A 13,196-nucleotide genomic window follows, 5' to 3' on the forward strand; every position below is an offset into this window, starting at 1 on the left:
AGTGTTGGTGACGGAGCCATTGTCTTCAGTGTTGAAGATGGACTTGGCAACGTAGGCTGTGGCTAGAGCCAGAATTGCAACACCAGAGTCGGACTCCTCCTCAGACTCCACCTCCGCCTCCTCTGAAGCAGACTCCTCCTCTGAATCCATCTCCTTGCCAACAAAAGCACGAGCCTTGCCAGATGAGCTCTTCTTGTGTGATGAAGACTTGGACGAAGACTTGGAAGAAGACTTTGAGGATTTCTTCTTCTTCTTGTCATCAAATTCATATTCCTTGTTCTTCTTCTTCTTGTTGTTTTCATTGTCCCACTGTGGACACTCAGAGATGTAGTGACCAGGTTTCTTGCACTTGTGGCATGTTCTCTTCTTGTGGTCATGAGTAGAAGCTTCATCATTTCTTGAGCTGGATCGTGAAGACTTTCTGAAGCCTTTCTTCTTTGTGAATTTCTGGAACTTCTTCACAAGCATAGCAAGCTCCTTTCCAATGTCTTCAGGATCACCAGAACTGCAGTCAGATTCTTCTTCAGATGAGGAAACAGCCTTTGCCTTCAAAGCGCAAGTTTGGCCATAGTTGGGACCATAGATATCTCTTTTCTCAGATAGCTGAAACTCATGTGTGTTGAGCCTCTCAAGTATGTCAGACGGATCGAGTGTCTTGAAGTCAGGGCGTTCTTGAATCATCAGGGCTAGGGTGTCAAACGAGCTATCCAGTGATCTCAGGAGTGTCTTGACGATTTCATGCTTGGTGATCTCAGTAGCACCGAGAGCATGAAGATCATTAGTGATGTCAGTGAGGCGATCAAACGTGAGCTGGACATTCTCATTGTCGTTTCTCTTGAAGCGGTTGAAGAGGTTGCGAAGGACACTGATCCTTTGATCTCTCTGGGTTGAGACGCCTTTGTTAACCTTGGAGAACCAGTCCCAAACTAGCTTCGACGTTTCCAGAGCACTCACACGGCCATACTGTCCTTTGGTCAGATGACCGCAGATGATGTTCTTCGCAGTAGAATCCAGTTGAATGAACTTCTTGACATCAGCAGGAGTGACGCCTTCGCCGCCCTTGGGAACGCCGTTCTTGACGACATACCAAAGGTCGACATCAATGGCTTCAAGATGCATGCGCATCTTATTCTTCCAGTAGGGGTAATCAGTGCCATTGAAGACAGGGCACGTAGCGGAGACTTTGATTATCCCTGCAGTCGACATAGCTAAAACTCCAGGTGGTTAAACCGAATCACGCAGAACAAGGGAGTACCTTGCTCTGATACCAATTGAAAGTGCTAGTTATCGACTAGAGGGGGGGTGAATAGGCGATTTTTATGAAAGTCTTCAAAACATGAAAGTTTTGAAGACAAACAATAGAAATGAACCTATTAACATGCAGCGGAAGGTAGACTACACTAGGCAAGCCATAGTCAAGTATTCAATGAAGTGAAAGCATGAAGACTATTAGCAGCTAGGCAGCATGGATCAGGATGGAAGATAGTATGAAGCCAATCAGAACAAGTAGTTACACAGTGAAGTCAAACAGATAGTGCAAGCAGGCAATGACTTCACGAAGACAAACTGTAAGTAAAGAGAGGGAGAAGATAGAACCAGTCTCTTGGAGAGGACAAGGATTTGTTGGACCAGTTCCAGTTGCTGTGACAACTGTAGGTCTGGTTAGGGAGGCTGAGATTCAACTCAGAAGACCACGTCTTCACCTTATTCCCCTTGAGCTAAGGACACCCAGTCCCCACCCAATCACTCTGGTAAGTCTTCAAGGTAGACTTCCAAACCTTCACAGACTTCGTTCAGCGGCGACCCACAATGACTCTTGGATGCTCAGAACGCGACGCCTAACCGGCTGGAGGATTCACAGTCCTCAAGTGTAACAAGTCTTCAGGTCACATGGACAGAAAGACTTCAGTGATGCCTAACACTCTTTGGCTCTGGTTGTTTTGGGCTTTGTCCTCGCAAGGATTTCTCCCTCTCAAAAGCTTCGGAGGTGGGTTGCTCTCAAACGACAAAAGTCGTGCACTAACTCTAAGCAACCACCAATTTATGGTGTAGGGGGTGGGCTATTTATAGCCACTAGGCAACCCGACCTGATTTGTCCGAAATGACCCTGGGTCACTAAGGAACTGACACGTGTTCCAACGGTCAGATTTCAAACACACGCGGCAGCTTGGCTTGAGCTACAAGTAAAGCTGACTCATCCAGCTCTGGATAAGATTTGCTCTCATTTTCTTCGCTCGAAGACTTAGGATTTGGTTGAGCATCACTTCAGTCACTCTGACTTCACTTGGACCCCACTTAACAGTACGGTGGTTCCTATAACTCAACAAAGAAGAAAAGGAAACTACAAAACAACTATGTCTTCGCACTCCATAGTCTTCACGTGAATGTCTTCTCAAGTCATAAGCTTCGATGTGATTGTCTTCACACACCACCATTGTCTTCAATATCTTCATACATTTTTAGGGGTCATCTCCGGAAGGTAAACCGAATCAATGAGGGACTACTACCTGTGTTATCCTACAATTTTCACAAACACATTAGTCCCTCAACCAGGTTTGTCGTCAGTACTCCAAAACCAACTAGGGGTGGCACTAGATGCACTTACACGCATCAACGCCAAACTCTGCCGCTGACGCGTCAAGCCTCCGCATGCGATGGCCGTTGCCCTCGCACCGGACGAAAATATCCTATGCGCCATGAGTAAGTGCCGCACGTGACCACCGCTGTTGTGCATGCAAATATTTTTGACACACCTGCAAACGTGTTGTTACGTCCCTTGATCTTCTTGCCATGGCGGTTGAGGGCCGCCGCCCCCGCCCATGCCGCAGTGACCAACGGAGGCCGCCACCGCCGCCGCCATAATATTATCTGCTCCTCCGTCGCCGATGATTTTGTCCAAATCGACACCACCAGCTGCTCTATCGGACGCCGAGATGCCGACTCTGAGGTATCGACACACGTCGCCAGAGCTACATCGCTTAGATCTGTCCCGTCCCCGGGCGCCCCCGGTACCGCGATCTTCGATGCTAGTACACCTTTCCATGTCCATCTCTTCCGAGGGCGGCCCTTCCTTCCCAGCCCCTGCATCGTCGACAGCCGCACCATCATAGCCATGCGCCGCTACTGGCTTCAGATCTGACGCCTCGAACACTTTCAAGACGCTGGCATCGCAGTCTCCGATCACAACCTCCGCGGCCATGGACAAGGAGGAACCGAGAAGCGCAACCTTAGAATCTCCGTGGCTACTGCAGGAAGAGCCACCAAGTCGTCACCATCCATCGTGCCGGCTCCAACGAGGAACGCGGCCACGAGTACAAGCGCCATGATGGCCGAGGTGGCCAGAACGGCGGAGCCCACGCGCTGCATCACGCGGCCACTGGTCCGCTGGTGCTAGCCGAGGCCCTCGTCGGATGGCGTTGGCTCGCAAAACGCCGTCGTGGGAGAGGACGGGGCTGAATCGCCCCTCCGTGATTTTAGGATCGGGCGGGTTTTTCATCGATAGACATGCCTTGAAAATTTTGATATTGTATAATCACCTCATGATGCCGCTTTCCTCATTTTATTTATCCTAGTTCAATCATTGTTCTTCATGACTCGAACAAACAAATGATCAAAAACTTTGACGTGGCTTCGGTCATTGTGGTTCCCCTAGTGACAAATGGAATAGAATCTAGTCGATGCACCCGAGTGACGTATATTTATAGATGAGGCTTTGTTAGCCAGCACTAATGATTGATCTATGCATGACAATACATATGCATATACCTAAACCAAACAATGAACTAATCAAACAAAGGACTATCCATTACAGCTAAAGGTCCGAACAGAAATATAGAGGTTACACAACCTTCTGGGATGAGCGTGATTTGATTACTGATGAAGATAGAGCTCTTTCTGAGGAGGAAATCAAAGAAGCTATCATGAGTTTTTATATGGCCTTTCCTTTATTTTTTATCAAAAATTCTGGGATTTGATTAAGAGTGACCTTATGTGGTTGATTAGAGATTTTGAGAATGGTAACCTAGATGTCTCTAGGCTGAATTTTGCTCTTATTACTCTCATTCCTAAAGTTCCTAATGCTAAGGACCTGAAGAATTCTAGACCTATTAGCCTTGGTAACTGTTCTGTTAAGATCTTTTCCAAGGCCATGAATACTAGGGCTTCTCCCATGACAAGATTATCTCCCAAAATCAGACTGCTTTCATTAAAGGGAGATTTATCCTAGAAAGTGTGGTTATGGCCCATGAAGTGATCCATGAGATTCATAGGACAGGGGCTAGTGGTTTGGTTTTGAAGCTTGATTATGAAAAAGCTTATGATAAGGTGAACTGGGATTTCCTTGTGGAAATGCTCAGATCCAGAGGGTTTAGAAATAAGTGGATTGGGTGGGTTTGTAGCTGTCTACACCAAGGGACTTTTTCTGTTAGAATCAATGATACTAATGGTCCATATTTTGTTGGTGGTAAAGGGCTTAAACAAGGAGATCATTCTTCTCCTTTACTCTTTAACCTGGTGGCTGATGTCTTTTCTAAGATGCTTAAGAAAGCTGCTAGCCAGGATCTGATTAGAGGGCTTTTACCCCATGCTATCCTAGGGGGTGTTGTGAGCTTACAGTATGCTGATGACACCTTGCTTTTCTTAGAAGCTTCAGTATATCATGCTAGGAACCTTAAATGGATCTTGGCCTGCTTTGAAAAACTATCTGGTCTGTGTATTAACTTCCATAAGAGTGACCTCCATACTATCCACATTGATGAGGAGACTGCTAAGGAATTTGCTCAAATTTTCTGTTGCCAAATTGGGGATTTCCCCTTCAAGTACTTGGGTGTCCGTCTTCATTTTAAGAAGTTAAGGAGGGAGGACATCCAACCTATTATTGATAGGATAATTAAGAATATTGTTGGCTGGCTGGGGAGGAATTTATCCTGTAGAGGCAAACTCATCTTGCTCACCACTTGCATTGCCAGCATCCCCACTTATTTGATGTCTATTATGAAATTTCCTAAATGGGCAATTGATGCTATTACTTCACAGATGTCTCATTTCTTTTGGGGCAATATGGGTGAGAATCACAAATACCATTTGGCCAACTGGGGTATGATTTCTAAAAAAAAGAATGGGGTGGTTTGGGTGTCCCTAATCTTAAGGAATTTAATATGTCATTGCTGGCTGCTTGGAGTAAACGCTTTTTTTATGACAGAGACAGTGATTGAAAAAAACTTCTCAGGTTTAAATATAATGTGGATAAACCTAACATTCTCTGGTCCAAATCTGGGGTGGGCTCTCCTTTCTGGAAAAGCATCACCTGGGCATTTTCGGCTGCCAAAAACTTCTATAAATGGGTTCCTGGGAATGTTAGGAGTGTGTCTTTCTGTCATGATACTTGGGTTGGTGAGTATTCACTCAAGACTAGGTTTTGGGATTTGTATGTTATTTGTCAGCAGCAAGATGCTTCTGTGGCCCAAGTGTGGGATGGCTTAGATCTGCGTCTAACTTTTAGGAGATGTGTAGATGAACATACCTTAAATCTGTGGAACGATTTGCTTGACTTGGTGAGAGGTCTCTCTCCTTCAAATGAGCTAGATAAGCCTATTTGGTCCCTTGAAAGTAAAGGGGTTTATTCTGTGAAGTCGATGTATAAGATGATGAATTTTGGGGGTATAATCTCTATATGGAAAGATTATATTTGGAGAATCAAAGTTCCTCCAAATATACATGTGTTTCTTTGGTTAATGGTGCACAATAAAAGTTTAACTAGGGACAATCTTGCAAAACGGCAGCATGTATCTGACCTGATGTCTTCTGTAATGAGCTAGAGAGTATTCAACATCTTTTCTTTGACTGTGTGGTGGCTCGTCAAGCTTGGGGGGTGTTATCTGTATGTGCTGATATACATATTCCTGATTCTTTCAGTTCATTCATTCCCTTGTGGAGGAAGAAGAAGAGCCATGATGCTGTTAATTTAATTTGTGCTGCTACCTTATGGAGCTTATGGTTGTTTCGCAATGAATTTGTTTTCCAGGGCAGAAAATGGAGAAGTATCAGGTGTGTGCTGGATTTGGTGGGGAAGCATATTCGTCAATGGAAGGTGCTATGTACGAACACCCAGGCTGCGCTACTCCTTCGATGCTTGAAGATGCTCGACCATCATCGCGGGGAACTGCTTAGAATCGCCTGGCATGTTGATGAGGCTAGGGTTGTTACGTAATGGGGCTGCTGTAGCGGTGCGCTCTTGTATCCCTCCTTTGGGCTTTTAGCCAAACTAGTACTTGCTTATCTCCGAGGAGTTTTTCCATTCAGTTCTTGTAATAAGTCCGCTGCAGCTACTTTCAGGCTGGAGCCGAAAGCTGTGAAACGGTCTGGTGACGGTTGCGCCTTTGCTTTTTAATAAAAGTTGGGGCGGGGGGACCCCTTTCATTTCAAATATATATATATATAGAGGTTATGAATGAGAGGAAACGAGGGGAAATGAAATGCGCGTGGCACGGACATGTGGCACGCCGTGCGTGGCAATTTCTTCCCCTTATTTTTCCTTGGATTTTACTTTGTAGATGGGGTTATTCATATTTTGGAAGCAATGGAGCTATGAATGTTGCTTGGAGTTGGATGACGTTATGTAACTGCTAGAGATTGAAGATGATTATAACTTTCGCCCGTGCGTTCTCTTGGTCTCCTCTCTAATCCCAGGGCCCGACATGGGTGGGATGATCCAATACCCTTCCTTATCACCAGAGATTGCAAGGAAATAGATTACACCGAAATCACTGTTTATTGGATGCAAATGATACGTGTTTTTCTTGCATCGTATCCAGTTACCTACTAAGTCCTCTCTCCTGTGTGCAGATTTAGTACATCAGACATAAAGTATGCATATATTTGAGATTGTTCTGAAAATAGACTTTTGCCGGTATCGAAATACGACAACCATCTTGGCAATTACAAATACTGGTTTGGTTCACGAGGATCACAAACCAAATACGTACTTTCTAATAGGCAAGTCTGAGAGCCGGGTAGCACAGAGCTTACTCAATAAGGTCGCAAGAAATGTTGCGAATATGTGACTCGAGTTTCAGTATATAACATTGAATTCAGAATTAGCAAATGAACAACTTGGATTGCAAATGCAAAACAGTTCAGGGTTTAGAGCTTCGGGTATCCGAGGCAGGTATCCATGATCCATACGGGGTACTGCAATACCTCAGGCAAAAATTGCTGCAATAATAAGTCTCATGTAAAGCCATTCCTGCATTAAGAAGTGATGACTAGGTATTTGACTAACACAACTCCCGCCAGCTGTAATGAGAAACCAAACGAATATGGCAGAACCAAAAACATTAACTTCCTAATAACTAAACCAGAAATTACCAGCCAAATTATGCACCAAAATACTTTCCAAACACCACCACCAAAAATTTCTTTTCTGGAAGGAAGACCGCCAAAAGTATCATTCTTCCTGCCATCTCCCTCCGAGAGTGCTGTCATTCTTCACCTTCGCCACTCCAATTCGGGAGAGGACTGCGGCCTATTGTATGGCTGCGACTCCTCGGGCTTGATAGAATTTGTAAACGTGCTCCAGCCCATGATGTGCGGTATGATGTACTGCAAATATAACAATGTGTTCAGACATTATGAAGAACAGGTGCTCCTCCATAAACAATCGTGGCAGAAAATAGGCCATGTCATATGTTAGGACACTGTGATTTCTGATGGAAGTAGAATCAAGTGGTGTTCAAACTATAATTCATGCAGTTAGCTCAAACTACCTCAATGATCTATAACTGAATAATGGTAAAGACAAAGCTCTAGCAGAATAATGATGCGTACATTGAAAGTCGATACAATGACCGCATATTCTCCTTTGGTTATAGGGATGTAAATGTTCTCATCAACGTTCAAAAGACGGTTTTGAACACCTACAAGGAAAAAGATGATCAGATCAATTTGGGAACATAGATTCAGAAGCAAGTAGAATTTGTAGCAGAGCAACGGAGCAACGGCGACTACATACTGAGGTTGAAAAAGCGACCGTTGCCATCTGGTGTTGGCTCAACCTTTAGAACCTTGCGCACTTTACCTTCATCGCTGTGTGTATAGAACAATAGTAAGTATTAAGGCTATTTTATTCACAATTCGAGAAGTAAAATACAGAGGTATATTTCAAAATAGAACATATAAACAAATAACATAAGAATATGAAATTTATTGAAGCTCTGGTAAGTTATGCTACAGATAATGAATTTTGGGAAAACTTTATTACAAACATTGAAGTAAAAGAGCATTGTATTAACTAGCAACCTTTTTTGGCTTGACAGACATGTTAACAAAATGGTATCTTGAACAAAGTCTCTTTTCGCAATTAATAATCTTGATCAAAAGAAGAAAATAAAGCATCTTCTCAGATTGCCATCCTATTTCAACTATATGGTAGGCCAAGGGAATTACTAAGCATCAGGTGTACTTGTAAAGTTCCAAGACTATTTTACTTCAATGCAAAATACACGGAAATGGAGAAATTTGATTGCTGATATTTAAGTCTTTCTAAATAATTGGATTGGCAATATAGGGCAATAATCACGCTGAGGATGCCCATAGCAATAACAAAAGGTTGCATTTAAGATAATGATCCACACATGTTCTATTCACACGCTTCTTTAGAAGGAGCTTGTAGTTAGATATAGCACAAAAGACCAACCTCCTCCCCTTGAAAGGGTCATGAAAGAACTCGCACGAATCTGTTAGACCAAGAGTAAGCAAGGTTCCCATCTCCCAGACAGATAATGAGAACACCTGCACCACAACCAAATAAGTTCATGTAAAGAACACAATATAGATTTTCTTATCTATACTACTCCCTCTGTAAAGAAATATAAGATCGTTTAGATCACTACTTTAGTAATCTCAACGATCTTATATTTCTTTACAGAGGGAGTACTATATAGTGTAGCAGTGTTGAATTGCACCTAGAGCATCAATCCTAGCGACTGCTCTCCCAAACCAAACAACTGAGATTAGAGGGATTCACTATGAACAGTAGCTCGCAGCTGAATCTACTAGGTTCTGGAACCATCGCATCATACCTCCCAGAAAAGAAGAACTATGCCCCACTCTGCTATGTTGCAATTGTCAGGTTGTGATGAATAGAAGAAAGTGTAGGCTGTGAGCCAATGCCAGAGATGGTCCGGGAGGAGAAACTAAAGTTGTACTCCCTCTGAATCAAAATATAAGACGTTTTTAGACACAATCGTAGTGTCAAAAAGCATCTTATATTTTGATACGGAGGGAGTAGTAAACAATTTTTGGGTTCCACCACGTACATCTTTTAAAAAAAAATCTTGGTGACACCGGCAGTGGTTGTATTGTGCCAGTTAGTAAATTTATAAAGTTCATTTCGCGTACATCAACAATATAAATTTTTGCTTGGAATTCATTTTTCAAAGTAATGTATGTCTTTTTTTCCTTTTGTCGGAACCACACCATACTGTTAAGACGTGCATACACACTAGTTTTTGGTAACTGCAAACATAAAGCATCTGAGCTTACGGAAGATCTTACAAAAGAAACCAAACAAACAAATAGAGCCTATAATACATGCTCCCAGTTGAGAAATATAAACTTACAAACCAAGAAACTACCCAGTCAGGAGTCAGCTCAAAATGGCAACATTTGCTTCTTTGTGTTGAAAAAAATGTGAATCTCAACGCCTTTCTCTAACTAGTTTATCTTGGAAGTTTCTAACTTGACGCGGGAACGAACGAGCATTTCAGCAGAAAATTGGACAAGGTAGAGGAAAATCCAGTATCACCTGCTTGCGAGTCCAATCATACTGCCGTGGCCCCACGGCGGGGGCGAACTGGAGCAGCACGAACCCCTCCTTGGCCACCTTGTACGCCCCTGACTGCAAATTTCGAACGGAACACCCATCAACACCGAACGAAAATAACAGAGCACGGCAGCACACGACGCCCAGTGGCGCGCCACACTCTACCTACTTCGAGCGGCACGAACTGCGGCGGCCTGGGGTCGAAGGCCAGCGCGGCCTTGCCCTTGTAGATGCTGTAGCTGGCGAACACCCTCCCGGCCTGGCCGCCCGGCACCGGCGGCTCCCTCTCCAGCGGCGGCTGCCCGTACGCGTCGCGCTGCGACGGCGGGGCCCGGGGGTCGAAGTAGTCGGAGTGGCGCGCGGGCACGACGGAGCAGGCGGAGGAGGGCGGCGCCCTGGTGGAGAGGGGCTGGGCCAAGGCGAGGGGGTGGGAGTGGGCGGCCCTGGCGTGGCGCGGGAGGAGGGAGAGGGGCTGCGGCGAGGGGAGCGAGACGGAGAGCGGCGGCGGCATTTCGCCGAACGGGTTGGGGACGGGCGCGTGGGTGGGTGTGGACAGCCGAACCGAGAGGGGGCTGTTTCGTCCGGGAGGGGTTTATCCTGTGGTGTGGTTTGGGCGGCCAGGCCCGCCGGTGACATCGGGACCGTTACGTTATCGTCTTTGGGGGCTTGGGGCCATGGAGAGGTGGACCCGCTTGCCAGACAAACCCTACATTTAATAACCTGGCCATAAGCCGGGCCTAATAAAGCCCGTGGCAGAAAACCTAGGCCTCGGCCTGGCCCATCAATGGAAAATCCCATCGGGCCTTGGGTCGAGCCTCTTCCCTAAAGTGCAAATATGCCAGGCCCAAGCTCGGCCCGGCCTTCGGGCTCAAAACTTAGGCCTAGGCTCGGCCCGTGGGCAAGACCGGGCTGGATCGGGTTGGGCTTTTTCAGGCCGGGTCGGGTCGGGCGGCTGAGTGGAGTTTCCCATGGCTTAGAAAAAATAAGTCACCTCTCTAAATTTTCCTATAAGCTGTCTCTCTTATGCTTTAGGGCTTCTAAACTAGTTATGGATTAGTTGGTTTAAAAGTCTCGAGTAGATTTAGAGTACGGCTTATCTTTCAAGCTGGAAAGAGACAACTTATTTTTCAAGCCGTTCAAAAGAGTTGACCCAACATTCTTTCTAAACTCTGGCAACGGGAACATTGAATTAACACATTGATTCATGAAAAGCAATATCATGATTGTTTGTGTGTTTTGATGTTCCTTGCTTGTCAGTATGAACTTTGCATCGTTATTATTTTATGTAAAACTTTTATGAGCTCCATGAGATAACTATATTCATGTTAAGGTAGCATCCCCCTCCTCTTATTCCCTGCATTCTTCTTTTTATAAACACATGCCATTGTGTTGGACATGCGCTCTCTGTCAACCTCACTATTTTCCTACAAGTTAGTTTGGCATGTATGTATTTCATTTATTGATCTTACCGATTCATGCATAGGAGGCTCTCCTTGTTCACGCTCATTTTCTTCACTGCTCAAAAGTTGTGATTCCATAGATTATTGATATTTGGCCTCGGCAAAGGCCTTCTATTGGCTTGCATAAGGGTTATCACTAAAAATCTCAAAGCAATAGTGAAGAATCGATTCCATATCCGGTAGACCTATTTAAGTGAGGTACTATTTATAGTCTTTTGGATATTTGATGCGCCTTTGACTCGCACCTCAATGGTACCTGCAGTTAGTACGAATTCCCAAAGCTCCCTACTAGCACCGTATTTATGATTATTATCGAAGGATGGTATTAAGGGTAGGGCATATAGTTACACCGAAAAATTAAGTGTCCAAATCCACAGTGATTGCAAGTCTAATGATACGAGTAAAATAAAGAGAATGCAAATTCTAGCACCCATTCTAGCATTCCTCCCGTCTTCATGGTGTACATCCTTTTATGCATGTTTCTGCCAGTCCTGCAAAAGGCTTGTTTCTCGAAGGTGGTTACAATTCGTTCTCACCCATTGATGATTAATGCATTATCACATAAAATATCTAGGCAAAAGTAGTTAACAGGATGCACTACATTATGGATCCTACAAAGTAGGATGCATTCTACACTCATGTCACCAGCACCTTCAAGAAGTATCTATTGTACGACCTCCATTCTAGCATTGCACTCATCACATATTGATAATATTGGATTGATATCATACTCACACTGATAATTCAAATGCTCTTCGAATTCATAGTCTTCACGTGATAATGGGTATTAATTGCATGCCATGGATGACTAATCCTTCACCATATTTAAGAATTCTTTTATCTTATAATCATTAGTGACCAAGTGTGGTAGACTCATGTCTCTCTTCTCCTCCATTGCAAGTTTCATCTATTCAAGAATACTCACCCCGAAAGACAAGATTATCAATTTTCTATTCTTGGTTTAAACAAAAAAGGGTAAGATAAATAACAACAAACAAAAATATAAGTACGATTGGGAAGGTAATGGCCAAGCGCTATTCTTCTCGGCAATAACATCATAGAAAGCTTGATGCCCTGCAAGTTCACGGGGTTGTTGTCAAGCCCACAATTCACGACAAGTATTGTAACCTAATTATATATCAAACCAGGGAGCGGAAGGAAAGCAACTACTAGCCCGACTACTACATTGCCACATGTAATATACACACACTGCTACGCTTGCATGCAAACCGTAGTTCGGAATTATTCTAGAAAAACAAGAAATAACAAAAGTAACTAAGTCGGAAAAAAATGCAAAGTAAATACTAAGGCTAAACCGTGAAGTAACTATGGAGATTTAATGCAATTTTTACTCGAGCAAAGGTGGTGTCTTGGTAATGGGTTAGTAGTACTCGGTGGCGTTTAATGGTGTTAAGGCTGCTTGTAATGGGGAGTATCATATACTAGTATCATGCATATGATACTAGTACATGATACTACTTCCGTAATGCATAATATCATAAGTTAGTATCTTAGGTTGCCTTATTAATTGCCATGCATGACACAAAATAGTACAACATTTCATATGATACGGTATCATGATATGATACCACACCTTTTTTTTCCTCATTTAATCGTGTGCCACATCATCCAAAAAGTCTAGTTGGCATGCATAATACCGCTTATGATACTACCATTACGACCAGCCTAATATATATACCACTAGTACTAATTGTGTCATTGTAGTTGCGTAATGAGCCAATGACATAATTTACCATGCCTTTGAAGTCCCTCAAATAGCACTGCCCCAAGATGCCGCTTAGCAAGGAAACTCAATTGCCCTCTTGTCGCCGCACACATGCCCGCATCTAAGGAAGATATTAAGGTCATAATATCATATCAAAGGCATTAATTTCCGTTGACAACTGTGTTCCCCT

At 43.9% G+C, this 13,196-nt stretch overlaps 1 protein-coding gene across 1 annotated transcript; it reads right to left on the reverse strand.

The window, feature by feature from the left end:
* Positions 1–7,201: 7,201 nt before the first annotated feature.
* Positions 7,202–10,451, reverse strand: LOC123167715 (single-stranded DNA-binding protein WHY1, chloroplastic). Its single transcript, XM_044585573.1, has 6 exons — positions 9,990–10,451; positions 9,803–9,895; positions 8,693–8,787; positions 8,009–8,082; positions 7,825–7,913; positions 7,202–7,599 (listed from the first exon to the last, which is right to left on the reverse strand). The coding sequence occupies exons 1-6, from the start codon at positions 10,329–10,331 to the stop codon at positions 7,486–7,488; spliced, it is 807 nt and encodes a 268-aa protein (XP_044441508.1). The 5' UTR covers positions 10,332–10,451; the 3' UTR covers positions 7,202–7,485.
* Between the last annotated feature and the right edge of the window lie 2,745 nt (positions 10,452–13,196).

Source organism: Triticum aestivum, chromosome 7D (assembly GCF_018294505.1).
Source record: "Triticum aestivum cultivar Chinese Spring chromosome 7D, IWGSC CS RefSeq v2.1, whole genome shotgun sequence".
Lineage (NCBI taxonomy): Eukaryota > Viridiplantae > Streptophyta > Magnoliopsida > Poales > Poaceae > Triticum > Triticum aestivum.